The sequence below is a fragment of the Ostrinia nubilalis genome, chromosome 16 (assembly GCF_963855985.1).
Source record: "Ostrinia nubilalis chromosome 16, ilOstNubi1.1, whole genome shotgun sequence".
NCBI classification, from domain to species: Eukaryota; Metazoa; Arthropoda; class Insecta; order Lepidoptera; family Crambidae; genus Ostrinia; species Ostrinia nubilalis.
The window spans coordinates 11,237,108-11,257,001 of record NC_087103.1 but is presented as its reverse complement, the minus strand read 5'-3'; the positions used below and the strand labels follow the sequence as shown (position 1 = coordinate 11,257,001).

General features: G+C 38.2%; 2 protein-coding genes across 2 annotated transcripts; one reads left to right on the top strand and one right to left on the bottom strand.

Moving 5' to 3' along the window:
• The first annotated feature begins 1,254 nt into the window (after positions 1-1,254).
• On the top strand, positions 1,255-2,291 carry LOC135079399 (cuticle protein 21-like). The gene is made up of 2 exons (XM_063974055.1): positions 1,255-1,325; positions 1,576-2,291. The coding sequence occupies exons 1-2, from the start codon at positions 1,314-1,316 to the stop codon at positions 2,236-2,238; spliced, it is 675 nt and encodes a 224-aa protein (XP_063830125.1). The 5' UTR covers positions 1,255-1,313; the 3' UTR covers positions 2,239-2,291.
• Positions 2,292-7,753: 5,462 nt separating this feature from the next.
• LOC135079156 (alpha-(1,3)-fucosyltransferase C-like) lies at positions 7,754-9,400 on the bottom strand. The gene is made up of 2 exons (XM_063973743.1): positions 8,394-9,400; positions 7,754-8,195 (listed from the first exon to the last, which is right to left on the bottom strand). The coding sequence occupies exons 1-2, from the start codon at positions 9,344-9,346 to the stop codon at positions 7,859-7,861; spliced, it is 1,290 nt and encodes a 429-aa protein (XP_063829813.1). The 5' UTR covers positions 9,347-9,400; the 3' UTR covers positions 7,754-7,858.
• Positions 9,401-19,894: the final 10,494 nt, after the last annotated feature.

Sequence of the window (19,894 nt, the reverse complement as noted above, 5' to 3'; positions counted from 1 at the left end):
CCCCCGTCAAGTGCAAAACAGAAGACAAAAGAAGTATAAATAGCCGCGAGCTACTGCCCACATGCATTTCTTATGGGCATCTACGTGCTATCTGCCAGTAGGTACATAGATATTTTTCGCAATGTTAAACAGCTTTTCCTGTAGCGACCGTGATTTAAGACTCCCCGCAGACCATCGACTGGCCGATAGTTGAACCCGATTAAAATTTGTATGAAGAATCGGCCGATGTAGTGTGCGTACTTTCATACATGACCATACTGATTAACAGCCTGACCCAACTATCGGCCAACTAAAAGTCGGTGGTCTGCGCCTAAGCTAAAGGTTGACGTTGATCTAGGTCTAAGTGTAGTCTAATTTTAATTTGTGATAGATCTTTGCGGTCCAGCTTGTCTGAAGTAACACTGGGTGTGGCACAAGTGTCTCAATTGAGGCACTCGTGTGTAAACACATTACGCGCCGGCCCGTAATAATGACCCCGATCGGGGCATTATTCATCGACTCTGATGAACTGATTAATTTGTTCCATTGTGCAATTAGGGAGAGATTAAGAGCCATCATTACTTAAATAGTAATGAATATGTTAGTTACTGCTTAAGTATGAACTTATTCTGTTGAAGACTATGTAGAGCAACACGAGGCTAGAGTGTGATGTTTCCCTAGTTTGATTTCTATTTAATTATTTTAGAAATATAGATACAAACTTACCAATGATCTTCAAAGATATAGAAAATTAGTTATATTGGTTTGTTATAAAGCCTATTGGTTCTATCAAAGTTTTTGTAAAGGGTTTATATTGAAAGAAAAATTATTGTTATTGTTAATTGTTATTATTGCACTCACTCATTTCAAACGATTTGGTTATTGTACGTAGATTGTCGTTAGCGAATCATTATACAGATTTATGATGCAAATTAGCACCGATTACCTACATCTAATTTATACAACATGCCTCAGCATTTAGTTTGATGAGCCATTTTCCCTAAATTGACAAATTTACTTTATCCTAGGTTTATTGCGTTCCCGGAAGATAAAAAAGTAACTGGATAACGTTTTACGAGTATGTGTGAAGAAGGGGTACTTAATCTAAAACTTTATTACCAAAAACTTCGATGTACTATTATGATATCGTAATTAAACCAATATCGATTACATTGATGGATCCCTCGCGTCCGTTAGTGAGTAACGCGTGGATCAATGAGTTACATAACCGATCCAGTTTGCGGCGCGTACGCAGCGTCCCCAAGCGTGGCCGTATAAAAGCAAGCTGCGTGCCGGCAGGGGCACACTTGCTCCAAATAACCAAAACAAACAACATGGTTGCTAAAGTGAGTTGAGATTAATAATTTGATTAGATTAAATTAATGTGTTAAAATGTGAATTCGGTTAATTCATCAAAACGTTTTAGGGATTTGTCAAATCGGGATGAAAGCTCAGAAGCTCTACATTTTTTGTCTTAAAAAACGATTACTAATAATCATAATATGAAAACTGATTTGATATTTGCCAAAGTTGGTTTCTATTTATTTGTGATCGATTGCTATGAAAGTGAAATAATGTATTTTCTTACTTTTACAGATCGCGGTCTTCTTCTGCTTCGTAGCTGCGGCAGCGGCTGTGGCTGTCCCAGCGGTGCCACTAGCCAAACTAGCGTACGCCGAGCCCGAGCACCCTGCTCAGTACGAATACTCGTACACTGTGGAGGACCAGCACAGCGGCGACATCAAGCAGCAGAAGGAGAACCGCAACGGAGACGCTGTCCACGGCTACTACTCGCTGATTCAGCCCGATGGCACCCAGCGCATCGTGGAGTACACCGCTGACAAGGAGCACGGCTTCAACGCCGTCGTGCGCTACGAGGGACACCCCACCGCCGCGCCCGCTCATGTCGCCAAGGTCGCCTACGCTGCTCCCGTAGCTAAGGTGGCTTACGCCGCTCCCGTGTCTAAGGTCGCCTACGCACAGGCCCCGGTCTCCTACGCCGCGCCCGCCCACGTCTCCTACGCCGCCGCGCCCGCCCAAGTCTCTTACGCCGCTCCCGCCCAAGTTTCTTACGCCGCTCCCGCTCATCAGGTGGCCTACGCCGCTCCCGCTCATCAAGTCGCCTACGCCGCTCCCGCTCATCAGGTCGCCTACGCCGCGCCCGCTCAGGTCGCCTACGCTGCGCCCGCCAAAGTAGCCTACGCTGCACCTGTCGGACACGTGAGCTACTCATCCCCCGCCTACTCTTACCATCACTAGATTCTAAGTGCCATATCGTTTATTTATTTTGTTAAATACAACCACTTAATCAATTTCTGCCTCTTATTTTCCCCCGACTGAGAAAGAATTGCACAAGGAGGCGTCAAAACGGTATCCGATATCAAAACGCTCTAAACGAAGTTAGAAGGAAGCGTGCGGGTAGTGTCGGGGAAATCAATTGAATTATGTAGCATTATGAGGCGAGTGGCTCCGGTTACGCGGCACGTCCGCCCCCCGGGCCGCTCTGACGCATTGCTCTTGACACCTATTTATTCGGCTAGTTTAGTTTGCGCATCGAGGCCGATATAATTATGCCCGGGAGATGGCCGAGGGCGCCCCTCGCTCGTCCGCCGCAGCACCAGTTGCGGGGAGCAGGGGATGTCTCCAGCCCCGCAGTGCTCTCTCGCAAAAACATCGGTACCCGCGACGGCTGCATTAATGATTGCAGGCAAATATAAATTGACAGAAACGATGGTGAAAGTGGTTGTTACGATGAAGCGAGGGTTTGTAAAACGTGTGATGTGAATATTTCATTTCGTTACACGCCGCGGCGTGACTGACGTGAAGGGTTGCGAGAAAAACTATGTTATCAAAGGGCTGTAGTAATATAAAATGACAATGTTGTTCAGAACAATAAGAACACTGCTGAGCAACTTGTATTTCTTTTGTAAACAAAATAAGAAATGTTAGTAAGAGCACTCACTAATAGCGTAATTAGATAGTCAGTGTGCATGAAGCGAATAATCCAATTTCCATTTTCCCCAACAATGTAATAAGTATCCATAACAAAACACTTTCCTTTGCATTAATACCTCAGTAATAACTTTTATTCGCTGAAATATAAACCGATGTAATGATAAATTCAACATAATCGGATGGAATCGTATTATTGGAAATAATAGGCAAATATTTATACGGATTACAGCATAACAAAAATGTTTTGTATCGTATCCAAAAACAGATGTAATATGTTTTAATGCGGGCAAATGAAATGAGCGCTAAAGCCCAGTAATTCCCAGTCGGCTGTTTGCCGCAAATACACCGGCAAATCCGGCGTTTGCGATAAAACATTCACTTTGCGAATATTAAATGTCTAGGGCGAATAAATAATCAGATCGTGCAAATGTTTTGGTGAAGTTTTACAATCGTCCACAAAGGGTTGCGCCGTGTTAAGCCCGCTATTATCGGATGACGAACTATTATCCCTCGTCCCGGATCGCCTCTATTACGCCGAATGTTGTTGCTCACAGTTTTTATTTCAACGTTGTTATTATATCCAATCCTTTCATAAAATAACATAATTGCATGTTATGTTGCTTTAATAACAAACAAAATGCTAAACTTATCAGTAGTAAAATAGAACTGAGATTAGTCTCGGTTCTACTTTTCACTTTCATATTATTTCTTAAACTTCAGAAGATATTTTGATTAAATCTACATATTTAACAATATCAATATACACGAAAAGATCAATAAAAACATTTTAAAAAAGATTTTCCTAAAAAAAAATGATAGAAGAATAGAGAAATGTAATTCATTCATTTATGTAGAGTGTAGAGTAACATGATCCGAGGAATATGGCCCGTGACAATGAGTTGTCATCATTGTTGTCATTTTACTGCGAAATGTAGGTATTTGCTTGACCAATGCTCAATGCAATTTGACCGTCAAAGTTGATCGCATTACTGAAATTCAACACTTCTTTTTCTAAAAAGATTGAGCCTTCATTGACCATTGATACTTTGACCGCCGATAGGCGTGTTCCATCAAGGATCGTGCGCATATGTTGCATTGCACGTGCTTTCTCTAGCTTAAAAATATTCGTTGCACCTATGATAGCCGCCCAATCACTGGTCAATCTCCGTCACCGACACCGAGACCGCACAATGGTGCGTTTTTCGCGCGCAGCGTCCGGACCGTCCGGACACAATGCCGTCCGCAATTGTCCGGGATTGCCCGCACGTGCCTGCGCGTGCGATCGCCCGCGTGACGAATTGCCGACGGTGCTGTTGTGACTGCCGCTTTGTGAAGCACTGATTAATATCGGTACGCCGTTATCTGGAAGCACTTGAAGATTAATAAGCACGATTCACATTACGCTAATCTGATTCAATTACTTAAATGGCTGGTTACTTCTTAATTAAGTACTTTTATTAGGATAGTTTTTGTTTAATCATCGAAATTAATTCTATTGTTAAAGTTTGAAGTTATTAGTAGAGATGAAACGGATATCCGGTAACTATCCGGTAGGCCGGATATCCGGCCTAAATTTACTATCCGGCCGGATACCGGATATTAAAAAACTACGACAATTTCCTATTAATAAAATGAAACACATTAATATTTGAGGTAAACATTAATAAAATGGCTTATAATAATGACGGCTTTTATTTAAAGTTCAAAAAGTTACAAAAAAGCCATATTAATAGGCCTTTAAAAAAACTAATTTCTTATTCTGGGCTAGTCACTCTAATGACGAATACATAAATAGTATAAATACCTATCTGTTAATGTCGAAATATTGCCAAATAAAATAGGCGATCTTTTTGCACATCAGTGAAAAAAGATCTGTCTGGATGTCATGATGCAGTTCAGTCAGATTACGCAGCAAGTAAACTAATTTAATTTTCACTATTCAATCACACACTCACTATGGCAACTGAAACAACTGAACTTGTCAATGAAAGAGTCAGTTTAATCATAATGACTGGTTTAAAAATATTTTTGGTTATCACTCCGTTTTCCCACCGCACAAGTAATACGTTATATTTATTTCGTGGCTGCGCGATGCACCTGCAAATGGATATTTTCCCAATATTTACGCGAGCTACAGCGCTGTAACATCCACCTTCCTCCGCCCGAAGGCGAGGGTCGCTGCAGCCTCCATGGACCAGGGTTGGCAGGAGCTGGTTAAAATAACTAGTAAAAACTTCATAATCATGGTCCCATGTAGTCTGCCTTGGCTTCTCTTGTAGAGCTTATTGACACTATTGATAAAGATTTGTAGGAAATTAAATTTTTGGGCGTTAAGAGTTCAGTTTTTAGCGGCAAGCGAAAGGTCGTGGGTTCAATGCCCGCCTTAGGCAGTTCGATTTTTTCATGTGGTATGCTTCATTACTGTATGTACGCATTAACGCATTGCCACCTTAAAAATGCAATGATTACTTGATAAATCAGAGTTTATAAGCGTTTTTGTGTTCTTGTTGTTATTGCTGTTTAAACACCCGTTCAGAATTGAACGATCATGAACCGTGAAAGTTCATCTGACAGCCCTGAGGGTTGGCAGGCAAGAGGGTGGGAGCAGGGGGGCAAGACTATGTCGGAAACAATTAGGCGCGGCGCAGGCGCGCGGGCTTCCTGCTCTCGGCTAATTGCCGTATCTCTGCGCTCGATGCTACCGTTATAATTGACAGCCATGTTGTTGCTAACAATGCCATTACATTGCTACCTACATGAGATGCTGAACATATATGAGATGTTTACTGATGTCTAGAGATTTTGATCGGTCTGCAATAAGAATTAAGAAAATTATCAATGAAAGTGAAAAACTCATAGCACCGGTTAAATAGAACCTCGTATTTTAAGGTTCCAAATAAAAAAAAAGTAAAATAAATGTTTCAAAACTGTTCTAATAAATGCCGAAACAGTTCGTAATGCGTAACATGAATCTCCTCGCTTGCCTCACTAAGCAAACTCACCGCGACATATTCTTTGCTCTGTTTATCCGTAAGGCGCAACCCTTCATTACAAGGACAAAACGTGCTAATATTCGCTAACCCAATACTTACCGAACTAATGACCGAAACCCCTTGCGCTATTCCCATGACATCTGCTGGGACGAGACCAAAATCTATTTATTCATATCGTATTGCTAATTTCGGTATTAGGCCGCGCGTTCCGGAGTTTATTGAATTACCTATTCCGTTTGCGGGGACGCCGTCCCAAGGGAGCGCCCTAAGACCCGCTTACTGGCAAGCTCTTTGGTGTTTTATGTTTTTTACCAAGGCATTTTTGATGACAACCGATCATTTGTAATTTGAATATGTTGGATTTTTTTGAGGAACATTCCAAAGGTTTTAATATTGTGATGAAAAATGTAGTGTATTGTTTTGGTTACATTCTTAATTCGCTATAGTAGAGTCAGAAAGTTTAGCTTTACGTACCTCTGTAACTTGGAATTATTTTTAATAATAAACTTACTGGTGCCCAACATGACTCTAACATTATTTTCCCATCAAACGGCCATTACTTCCAAGCCAATCGCCGCAAGACTTTGTCGCTGCTCCGTCACGCGTTAACATAATAATGTGCTCATTAATTTGGCGTTTAGCTCTTAATTGCCGCGAACAATGGAGCATCGAGAGCATTCGAGAGTATTCGAGGAGAGCCACTCAATCGTGCGGTGCTCACTGTTTGCAGAGCGCTCGCTCTCATTGGCTAACCACCCGCCGGGACCTCCCCTAACTTTTGTTGAGGTTAGAAGGATAGGACAGGCTTTGTTTGCTCTTGAAGAACCTTCCCTGAAGTGATTGCCTTTTTGACGCTTTTAAAGTGTGGTTGTAAAAAAAGATGAAACTTGATGCTCTATTATTACGAATTTAATTTATTGTTTCACCCGGCCACACTACAACAGCTGTGGATGGGTAAAGATAAAATGATGATGTTGATGATCATTTTACACAGACAACGCCTAATCCACAATGCGTCATTTTCAATTCCAACCCATAATAACATGAAGGTATGAATTGAGGCAATTAAATAGAGTACACCATTGTTAAAGCTCTACCTTTACTTATTTAATAAAAGAGTTCTACCTATACCTATTTACTTACAATCGTTATATCTGCTAACTATGATTATTTTTGAACGTCTCAAATAAATATTTAGGTAAGTGGATACTTAATTTTTGTTCTAAGTGTCTAAATTTAAACATAAGCCACGAATTGAGATTATGAGACTGTTTACTAAGAAATATCTATTTATATTTATTTAAGAGCGATCGTCTTATCCACCCAAGCCCACGCGGCGGCCGAGTTGGCAACCCCACGCATTAATGTTATTATTTGGCAACATTTACTAAATAATTTGCTCGTTAAACGGCCGCCGATACGCGCCCCTATTCCCTAACTACTGTATTGTGCGATTTGCCCACGCCTCCCCAGGGACCGGCGACGGATTCAACCAATGCGACTGTACGTTAATTACTCCAGTTCTTTTGTGAGGATATTTGTAGCAACATGCTCTTTTGTGGTATGAAATTAATAACGTCCTGCCTGTTATTGTGTGTAGGCGGATTAGAAAACTATCGTTTCAATGAAGTCTTACAGTATAGTTTGGGGTTGATGAGGTTTTCGCTAAGCTCCGCGGCGGGAGATTGCTTCTCCGGCGTAGATTGGAGATATTATGGCTTTGTTGATGGGAAATGTAATTATAGGAGATTAAACTGTGATTCACTTAATAGACAGGTAATGTTGAAAGAAATAGATTAGTTACGAAATAGTTTAATTAGTTCTCTTAAAACATTCAAAGAACAAAATATGTTAACATTATAAAAACATTAAAAATAGGTTAAAACAAATATAAAAATATAAACGAATATATCAAAAATAAAAGTAAAAAATTAATACAAAGGAAAAATATGCTTAGCGTCAATATTGACTTTGGATGATTCGTTCCAGTAGCTGTCAGATAGGCACCACTTCATGCCGTTACGGCCGTTCCACCAAACCCTGATATTCTTCTTTGCTGGAGCAAACAGTGCTTTGGTACTGTGTAGAGCTTTGCAGAGATCGCAGAGGGGGTGGTAAACCTTCGGGTCATCGGTTATCTTGTAAAGGTTGGTCCACCTGAAGAAGGTTTCCTGAAGGGCAGGAGTTTTCACCACCTCTTGTATTATGTAAGCCAGGTTGTAAGGGTGTATTTCTCTGGCATTGATGTAGGAACCCGGTGGAAGAAATCTGAAAAATGAAAGGTCTAAGACTAAGTGATCAATCGTCGTTTATCCGATATCATCTTGTCCTAGTTTAAATGTGGCAAATAAATGATTTTATTATTATTTATTATTATTAAACCTTTTACGGTTACTTAGGGACAAAAAGCTTTAATCAAGAATAAGTTACTCATAATTATTAAAAATACTGATATCTTTATAATACCTGCTGTAATTTGCGCCGCCATACACAATGGGGATGGCGTAATTATTGTAGCCATGTAAAACTTTCTCGGAAACATAATCCACGGCGAATGAATTTTCAAAAGCCATATAAAAGTAATATTCGTTTTTAATTAACTCGTCGCAGTTGCCGTTGGGGCACTTATTGTTCGAGCACATGCCATACACGTCGATTCGCAGCGAGTAGTGGTAGAGATGCTCCTGTAGTCGCGACAAGTACTGGTCCCGGAAACTATCTGTCGTGCAGTGACTAACGAGCCACGCTGCCGTTTTCTTCTTGCGACGCAAAATAGTCTTTATTTCAGGTCTCACAGGTTCCAAACTGGTTTTCCACTTCACATTTCGACGTGGAGCTACTACAGTTCCGCTAGTATCCGTTACCACAAAATACAGCCACAGCACATCAGAATCCAGCCGCGGAGTAAACGTCCAGTTGAAGAAATTATCATTGGTCACCTCACACAGAGGCTGCGTGTACGAAGACTCGATCGTCGTGAAAATGTATATCTGAGACCGTGTTCGCTTCACCGGCTTATCGTCTTTCTTTGTAAGCTCATAGTCAAAAATAAGGGCATCGAAATTACTATAGTCATCTCCTAAAAGTTTCCTGTTATCTGTGAATACGCAGTTAGAGACTGGACAGTGTAACGTTGGAAAGATGTCTACCCCGTCGTTTGATTTAATCAAATAATATCTTTTCCACATGAGCACGTATTTCACTTCAGTAGTAGTTCGTATTTTATAATATTGTTTGGTTGAAGCGTGAATACTTTGGCCTTTATTTCTCGTGAAAAACACAGAAGACACGTTGTCCACGAATCGAAAAATGTCTGTCATAATCCAAACGTGTAAAACTAAACATACGGTGACGAAGCAACATGTGTAATAAACCATGCGCCTCGATGAACACATTGGGAAGCTCATAAAAGGTATCATTTTTGTAATTTTAATTAAAAACCGGCATTTATGTTTGTGACTGTGTTATTTTGACTGCTGACATGTATTAAATGTCATAGATTAAACATGCATAGAGATAAACAATCAAAATACCAAAATAGGTAGAGTTTTTATGCCTTTTAATATACACAAAAGATTGTTTTAGAACCGGATGTTGGCGACACTGTGGGAATGGAATACACCCTGAACATTGTCCCTCATAGGTGGCAGCAGAATAAAGAAACACTTTTAGACAACCTGACAATGGCTTTTAACTCGCCACTAATCTGAGATTAAGATCGTATCTGGTCCAGACTCCGTAAACACTTCACGTGCAAACACAATTCGTCTTGTAAGAACAGTTAGATTTGAGTGTTGAAAAAACATTGTCCATCGTGACAGACATGGTCAAGTTTATTGTATCCGAGGTACAGTTAGTAAGTATTATTGTTGGCAAAATAAGTTTATTGTTGTGGTGTAAAATGTTGGGGAGCAAAAACTCGGGTACAATGGTGTTGTAATTGTATTAAAGTGGACTTGGAGGATCCCGTGGTGACGAGTACGTCCGCTGCGCCGGCGCAGCCAGCGGCGCAGGCTTCCGTACAATTGAGCTTTGCCAGAATGAGCGCAGCTGTCGATATTGAGGAAGTTTGCTGGTGTTGCTAAATGATTTGGTCAGTATTTTTTGTAACTTTGATTTGGTTTTGCTTTATAAACAGGACATATGTTACATCTTGATTTCTTGCTCTACATTTTTATAGCACAAGATCACTATGTCAATATAAATGTTCCAAATACCGATCTACATAATTTTAAGTATCATTCATTATTCTTTTAATTGATTAACACCTAAAACTACAGCTGGTCGAATACCTAACGTAGTTTCAGTTTGTCGTGAGTCATAAACAATGTATCTTTCTCCTGAAATATACCTGTACCTACCATTGCAGTGTCTAATAAAGTCTGTATAAAAATGGGTATGAAATATTATTTAATTGTATGATCGAAGTTCCAGATATTTGAATAGGAAAACTTATTAAAACCCTTTTAAACAATAAAGAGCGACAAGAATATTGTGACAAAAAGAATACTGTTTACATACCTATTGTACCTACCTTACCATTGTTCATACAATACACAAAATAAAGGCGCGGTGTTAAAATCACAGCTGCAAAAACTAACCGCGCCAACGCAATAAATACATTACGCGCCGCTAAAATATTTGCGCGCGAAATAAATTCGCACCGTATTTATTTACCCGCTCATTCGGAATGTTTTCTGCGATTTGCTATTTACAAATGTACCATACATTTGTGGAAGTAATGATTGGAATACGAATACTTACGAGTATCTAACGAGACGAAGTATTTTAGTAGGAATTTATTATAACCGAGGCCCTACAAGTAATCATTCATATTAAAATTCAATATCTTCAGTATTACGTTTATCAATTAGACAGAAATATTTATTTTCATTGTTAGAAAATGTTTATTTAACAAAAGTTATAAGAAAATGATCGAGTAAAACTGTGTCTGAAGAAAAATGCAGAGAATAGGTACTTCAAAGTAGACGACAACAATATTTTAATAACTCTATTTGGTTAAGGGCTGATTTTTAAATCGTCAGATAACTTTTACCCGAAGAATAAGTTTGGCACATTGACAGTTTCAGCATGGAAAATATGCCAAAATGACAAGTTTATTCTTCGGTTGAAAGTTATCTGACGCGCACGTGACATTGGCGGAATAGTGTGCCCTCAGTGGCGAAAAAACGCAAGTTCATCGCCATAAACCAAAGAAGAAGAAGAAGAAGTTATCTGACGATTGAAAAATCAGCCCTTAGCCCCTTAGACACAGTTTAATTTTGGTCATCAACTCTATTTCTGTCATATCAAAAGTAATGATAAAATGGAATACCTAAATCCTGAAGCACCGAATTTCAGTTGGTGCTCTACAATAAACTCTTATTCAAATATTGCACGGAAGTGATTAAAAAAACTCTTGAAAGTTCCCAAGGGTTAAGCTGTTTAAATATTTATGGACTATTTACGTATTGACAAAACAAAATGACTACAATGGCTTTGTACCATTGTCCCCGGTACAGTGGCTGGGTGTTTTGGCTGAGGACAGAACCATTGACCACTGGAGAGCTTCCTCTTGTGCATGGGGACAAAATGACAAATGAGGATTTAATGCTATTAGTTGTCAATGAGTGCCACAGACAAGGGATGGATATTTTTCGCAAAAAAAATGTAACATTTGAGTCGTGAAAACCCAGTTTTGAATATTACAGTTTTTTTAAATTCGTCTTAAAGATTTTAGACACTAAACTATTTATGATTTTAACAAAAAAATATTTTACTCACATGTTTGAATTGATAAATGCAAAAGTTTTAAAGCTCCTAGACAAGCCACGTGACTTTTCATTTTCTTAAGCTTTTCTCTAAGTACCGTCAAAGCGTTATTGAAATCAAAAGTCTCTACATTCGCGAAATGTAGCTTCTATTCGTTTTAAAATTTCATCTAGTTTCTCACGGACAAGTTTCAATAAGAACCTATTTGTATCTTATGAAAAACCAGTGCACATAATTAATAGCAGTATAACGTCCGTATTCACAAACGATGCTTACTTAGTGAAGCAGCAAATCGAACGCACAGCGTTTATTAGAGCTCTGTGATTGGTTCGTGTGTCACCCTGTGCGTCCACGCGCACTGTGAGACCTCATAGTAATGTTTGTGAATACGGGCGTAAGTGTTCACGACAGCGGACGGAAGGCCGGTACCACATGCTCCCTAATCCACTTAACGCTGGTTAGTTAATCCCAACTTCGCTTTGTGCGCCCGAGAGCCGGTACTCTAGTGTGTAATTCAATCACAACTGTTGCCCGATGGTTTTTACGTGTTTAATGCGGTGTTATAATGCCAAGATTATTCTTACTTTAACAAATGTCACGCGTTAACTGTGATTTAATTAGTGCAAGCATGTGTAAGTACATTGAAGACTGAAATATTATATTTAGGTGCTTAATAAACTCAACTTTTATTTAGGCACTGCATAAAAAGTGAAATACCAAACGAGAAATAACGAAGTAGGTATAGGATATAAGTATACCTACCTACATATTATTTAGTTGGGTTCCTCGAAACACATGAAATATGAAATCATAATCTACTCTCAGAAATATTGGGATAGCTCTCATTGCACTCAAATTACCTCTTCCTACAAAAATTATGACATCTTTATCTTTCTTGTATCTTAAACTTCAATATCTCCAATCTACTCCGCAGATAAAGGACACCCAAAAAATATTTATTGTGTTTACACAAATACGTAGGTGGTAATCCGAGCAAAGTAACGCTTAGTTATTCAAAATATGAAGCATCGGGGAAGGGGACTAGTTTTTTGTGCAAACCAGTCCTTAGGCGTGTGTGAAAAAACTTAATAATATTATTGGGTTCTAATTTCGTTTGTGATTGTTAATCGTAACCGTATAAAAGTGTCGCCGGGGCTCAATGGAGACGCCAATTTGTATAGTGTTACAATACTTGAATGGAAGCGTTTGAGGCATTGTGTTGCACAATGAATTTTGCGCAAAAAATCATAATATCTCGTCCTATTAAAATAAATCTGATTACTCAAGTGTTGGAGATCGAAGGATTCTCAGAATATTAGCTCAAGTGGCTTCGAGAGGTCTGATTCATTCATAGGAAGTTGTTTTTGCTACTACATTACCTACTTACTCACAATGAATTGTTATTACAGGTAAATTATTAAGCATACGAATAGGTACACATAACTTACAGCATATCGCATGATTAGCCATATTATGTAATAACAACTTTTCAAGTATACATAGCTTTCTTTATCAAAATTACGACTTCAGTTTATAAATACTCGAACGTATGTAGAGCTACCACCCGTTCCAATTGTTACCCTGAAAACGTTCTGTTTTCAACTTGTTTCGATAATTTCTTACATTCGAGTGTATGTGTATTTGCGGCAGACGGGAGGCCCCCCTCATAATTAGCCTCCCCAGCGCTCTCCGGCTTCCCACCTCTTTGAAAACAGAGCCAGCCCGAAAACAACAACCCTCTGTATGTGTATTCAGTATACTTCTACTGCCTTTGTAATGCGCCTTTGTATATTTACGTGAAGTTTACCTATGTAAGAAATCGAATGGTATTTACATACGACCTGAATCTAAGTATATAAATAGCTCAATTGTGTAATAAACATAATGATTACGTCACCGTCATATCATAATGATGACGATGACTACTAATGTTCCAGCAATAAAAACAATAGGGTAACCATTTAGCTTTTATGAGCTTTCAAAGGCTGTATTAATACCAAGGTATGACGTCAACTTGTTCTTAATTTCTTGGAACCCTTTAATGATCTTAAGTTACCCAATTGCTTGAATGTGCTTATAGCGAAAGAACGCTTTGCAGGTAGAGCAGCTCCTCCGTTTCGAAACCATCCTTAAGATACAACATAGAGTTATTTCTTTATCTATGGGAAAAACCACAGGAATAACAATCTATTTCACACTTTACGAGCAAAAGTGTTCGTTCATTGACAAAATGGATATAACGACTCGGTAATAGCTTCTATTAGATAGATTATGATCTTCGTTAATGAGAAAATTTTCCCAGACATCAACATTCATATCAAAAGCCAAAAATATCGGACTGGCAAGAAAACTGCCCTGTGCAGGGGCTCGGGCGAGACGCGTCCGCCGCACGAGGGGCCGGGATTATCTTCAAATAAGCGTATTACTACCCGCCGTGCTTTGTGATCCAAATAGCTACGGCTTCTGCGCACCACACACTACATACACTTCATATAACCAACTCGTACTCTGCGCGTTTACAAATCGCACACAAAAAGCTCTCTCTACACTGTGGCGCGCGCACGTCTCGCCGCTATACATTCGTTTAGTTGTTAGGAAACCCCCAGAGAGCCGTCTGAGTCTATAGATACGGCCTTATTTGAAGGTTTAAAGAATAGCTAAGGTTTCCTGTCGTTTTGCGTCTTTTATTATATCGTAATTTGAGATTAGGATTTGCGAGGGTGGTCGGAGCGAGTTGATTTGGTGAAGCTTATTCTAGCTTTCTTTTACGGTTATTTTTAAATCTTAATTCGAAAATATATGAATCGTAATCGTAAAATCGTGACTTATTATACCGACTCGTGGGTCGGAATTATTTGAAAATCAATACTGAACTCATTAATATCAAAATGATACATAGAATTATCAATTTATAATACGGTTACCTTTACTAGAAAAGGTTCCATCTTTGGGTAGTCCTGACCTGACCGACAGAAAACTCAGCGTGACATAAATATCGGTTCGTATGAACATTGATGTCATAATACACTAATACACTAACACAGATATAGTGAGTAAAATCACAGAACAAATTACTAGGAAAAACCAAGCAATACATCTACGTGGTTTAGATTTTCATTTAATTAAATCTCTGTAAGCTAATACGGTTCAACTTTTTTATATTAGGCTTCTCAAAATTTCTACGAAAAAAAACTTTAACTTTTCCTTTAGCAATAATACAACTTACACCGAGACAGACAATTTTAAAAGTCCCCCTTTATGTTTTTGCGTCGCCGTCGTTATACGTAACTTTTGCGGAGTGAGCGGGGAATCGAATTAGGGACTTTGTGTGTAAAACTGCGCAAAATATTTAGGCGTGACAAAGGGGGTATTAGGGATGAGGGCCGCGATAATTTCATGCAAATCGTCCCCGCCGCCGGCGGCTTGGGCCCTAAATACTGACGCTGATGGAAATCCACAGTCATTGTGAATTCCCATGGAAAATTAACGGCCTACGTTGGTAGGACCTAGTGAATTTTCAATAGCTTTTCTTTGGCGTCACATTTCCTGATGTCTGATACTAGGTGATCGAATCTCACAAGTTGAATTTGACCCACTTCTGGAGTTCCTTTGACCTACATTATGCATGAATTTACATAGGTTTCGTATGACAGTGCAACACAACTTAATCATAGTATGGAGGCGGCAGATGGACAAAGAAAAACTAATAGACTTGTTAGTACATCCATTGTGTTTTAATACATACCTATTAGTGAACAATAAATGGATCGTTCTTGATCCAACCGTCGTGAAATAAACTCTACATTATTAATTGTATTTTGTATTGGTGTGGCCATGATAATAATTTCCAGGCTATACAGGGTATATCTAAGCCAAAAAATTAAACTTTCAACTAAGATATTCTGGAGTCAATCAAGTTCCCGAAAATACAAGCTTTTGTTTTGTTTTTATATAGAAAATTATGTTTTCTTTGTAGTCTGACAGTAATGTGGTTCGGCGCTTACTTATTAGTTTATTCTTTTACTATTAATATTTAACGGCTGTAGTTAATTCAAGAACCTTAGGGTTAATTTATTGTTCCAGAATTAAGAAGTTACGATAAGTGGCGCCATTTTCGCAAGACTTAAGAAGTGATAGATACGAGTCTCTATTTAAGGCCCCGTGGCTGGTTTCATGATGGATACAATTTGTTTATGTCAAGAAACAACTCCGCTTCTATTTGCGGTACAAACTTTAAGGCTTCGATCGATAGAATCCACGACGAATAATAAGCCTTCAGCGAAAAGCAATGGACAACACGCATAAGTTGTAATATTAAGTTAAATTATGACTTAATTTAAAGTTTAGATCACACACATTACACTACTTTTTATTTCACCTCAATCCATCCAGTATTACCGAAGATAGAGCCTCGAGAAGTTTACGGACTTTTTAAAATTTTCAAAAATTTCCAATATTCGCGCGTGACGTCACAACATGATTTTGCAGCCCCCGCACGTTAACCCATTTACCACTTTTTGTCTTTTTCCAACTAAAATAAAATTTTACCTAACTGACAACTGTTGTTAGTTGTCATCGTTCAATCACATTTCAAACTAGGCGCTAAATAATTAACTTTTAAAAAAAATAAAACCGACTTCAAATGCGTGAACACAAAAAAAAACTAAAAATTAAAAATATTGTGTATAAAAAAGTTCATCCCCAATTTTCCACCCTTGGGGGTGAAATATTTTCTTCAAATTCGCATGAAACCACCCTTTTGATAATACCTATTCAACAAAAAAATAATCGTTCAAATTGATTAATAATCGGCGGAGATATTGTGTATAAAAAAGTTCATCCCCAATTTTCCACCCTTGGGGGTTGTTTTTTCTATTATTAAATTTAAATGGGACCACCCTTGAGGTATTACCTATACGCCGAAAAAAGATTTGTTCAAATCGGTTCATAATTGGCGGAGTTATCGCGTAACAAACATAGAAAAAAAAAAAAAAAAAAAAACATACGGTTCGAATTGAGAACCTCCTCCTTTTTTGAAGTCGGTTGAAAAGTAACCATTATTATGCCACCTATTGCCAATTTTGTGCAATATGAAGCCATTTTTACATTTTTATGCACTTAAATATAAATTTTTTGGAAAATAATTAAGTTTATGACTCTGTGCTCAATAACGATTAAATAGTCCAGTTATTTGTTAATTTTACTTGGAAAGTTTTCCGGAATTTTTGAAAATTGGTGAATAAATAGATTTCGCTATGTTCTTTCCGAATTTTGTGACCTCGTTTAAAGCCGCGCGCGCGCCCGCCTTATTGAAAAAAATCCGCCTTAAAAAAGGTTTTTGACAACTACTTTTTTCATTTTATAATTTTTGGGACATAGACAAGCTAAGAAGCTTTGATAAATGTGATAAATTTCATGTAATGTAAGTTAAATAGATTTAAAGTTGTGAAACAGTCAAATTAAAGTACCTGCTAAATTGCGAGTTCTTTTTTCTTTGATCATGACACGACACGCTGCCGGGTGTCCTAAATATGCTGAAGTATAAAAATATTGCTGAAGTTAACATTTTTTTTGTCTTGTTTGTTTCTACATTACATAATTGTATCCTACTAATATTATAGGTAAATGCGAAAGTTTGGATGTCTGAAAGTTTAAAATAAAGTAAAGTAATGTTTATTTCTCACCAACATAACTGATAATATTATGATAACAAACAATCAGGAAAAACAAAAAGTAAGAATGTTGGTGGGTTGATACCTGAACTAGGAAGATTCCTGTGTCTCAGGTTTGTTACTCTTTCACGCAAAAAGTACTCAACGAATTTTGTTGAAACTGTACAATATTATTGTTTGTAACCCAGATTAACATAAAGGCTATAATTTATGCCGATCTGTGACACTAAATTTCACGCGGGTGAAGCGGCAGGCAAAAGCTAGTCGTGAAATAAATAGGAAAGTTTAAGGTTCTGAAACGTGGTCGCTTACTATGGGCCTCATAAGAAGGCTCAAGGTCACCCAAAGGGTGATGGAGCGGGCTATGCTCGGGGTGTCCCTGCGTGATCGAATCAGAAATGAGGAGATCCGCAGGAGAACCAAAGTGACCGACATAGCACGCAGAATTGCTAAAATCAAGTGGCAGTGGGCGGGACACAGCTCGTAGAGACGATGGCCATTGGGGCAGAAAATTTCTTGAGTAGCGACCACGGGCTGGAAGACGTAGCGTGGGCAGGCCTCCTACTAGGTGGACCGACGATCTGGTAAAGGTCGCGGGAAGAACCTGAATGCGGGCAGCGCAGGACTGTTCATTATGAAAAAAACTATGGAAAACCCAAAGGATTCTCGCCTTTGTCCAGCAGTGAACGTCATTTGGCTGTAACGACGAAATAGGAAAGAATGTAACTATCAAAAATCTTCTCTAAGGCAGCATTTTTCCAATTTCGCAACGAGCGCGGCAATCACACTTAACTAACAGACTAACAGAGAGCATAGCGAAATCTATTTTAATCACCAATTTTCAAAACTCCCGGAACACTTTCCAGGTAACCACGTTAATTTATTTGTACCAAACGACTGGACTATATTTTAATTGATATAAAAATTTGGGTACATCTTCTCAAAAACAAAAGAACTGGTGCTAAAAGGGTTAAGTGACGTTTTGACATTTGTAGAGGGCCTTGTAGAAGGGGAGGCTATGGTGCTGAATGTGGATTAACTCGAGTGCCATAGTAACTTATTAGACTGCTAAGCTTGATGATAAAAAGAAAAATATTTTATTCAATGTACATAGTCTGGTCATAAGTTCTGTCATATGATAATAACTTTTGAATTTTGAATGAAGGTTTCAAAAACATTTTTTACTGAATTAGAATTAAAAAGAAAAAATGTGCGATAGTTCGAATTTTATTGTATGTGTAGTGGACGCATAAAGAAGTCCGAACTGCAGTTGTCACGTTGCATTACTACGCGCCAAAGCTAATTTTCGTTGTGCTGAAAAAAATTAGTTTATCTTTTCATTAAATGATAGGTATAGGTGTACCAGAATCTCATGGCAAACAAAAATATTGGAAAAGTGTGTCTTTCATATGGCAAATGTCTATGGATTTATTGTCACCTGTCAAAGTAAATCAAGTGAACTGTCAGTCGCTGCAGAAATTTTGTAATCTCTTCATGCCTATTTGTTATTTTTGTGAAATAGTCGAAAAAGCTCAAGCAAGTTATATTGTTTTCAATGTGTATTGTAAAATAAGTCATAATTTAAAGTCAATCTTTAATTTTAAAGCGCGTCGTTGAGTTGACAGTAAGTTGGAGTGTTTGATACATTTTGTTTATTACCTAACTGCGTCAGAAGGAGGTTTTTTTTAATATTATTCTTATAATAGCTGCTTTATCGGGGGTTTCAGGTGTACCTCACAAATTGGTGCAGAGGAATGGTGAAAATGTTATGACCATGTAAATAAAATTGAAAAAGATTTCATCAAGTAAGATGTAAGATAGAATAATTGAAATGGTGGAAGAGCAATTTATAATAAATACCTCTTTATCTTGATCATCTATTGAAGAAAAGTGGAATCCTTGGAATCGTTTTCTAGTTCTGAATGAAGTGATTAGTTATAAGTATGATACATAATAAAATTAGTTACATAAAGTAATATACGATTTACTTATTTTTCAAGACATTTTCCTATTATTATTACTGACGGGATTGCTACCATGTACCTTAGTTTTGAGTTTCCAATATTTCGGCACTGTTGCAAGCGCCATGGTCACGGAGTAACTGAAGAAATTAAAACCAGACATCGTTCAGATGTGCGTTCAAAAGACCTGAGATTTAAAAAAATCCCACGTTTTGTTTTACAGTAAGCGAAAAAAAGTGACTTGAAAATGGAATACAAAATGATAAGGTATGGTAAATGATAAGTCTTTAGCAATGAATAAGCAGAAGTTCAATTTCATGTTTCCTCCATCTAGGCTAGTTTCTATCGTCACTCAAAGTTTGGCTGCGGTCTCAAAGGGTTATGCCCACTTAGTATGGGACCTTTGGCCTGAGGTGGACAGACATTACAGCATGTAATTTGTTATTTATTAAGTAGTCTATACCAGTAAGAAACAGAATATAAATATCATTTTGTATCCAAGTCCTTAAAAAAATTTTTTTTTGCTTAAGACTAGAAAGGTTAGAAGCAAAACAAAACACCA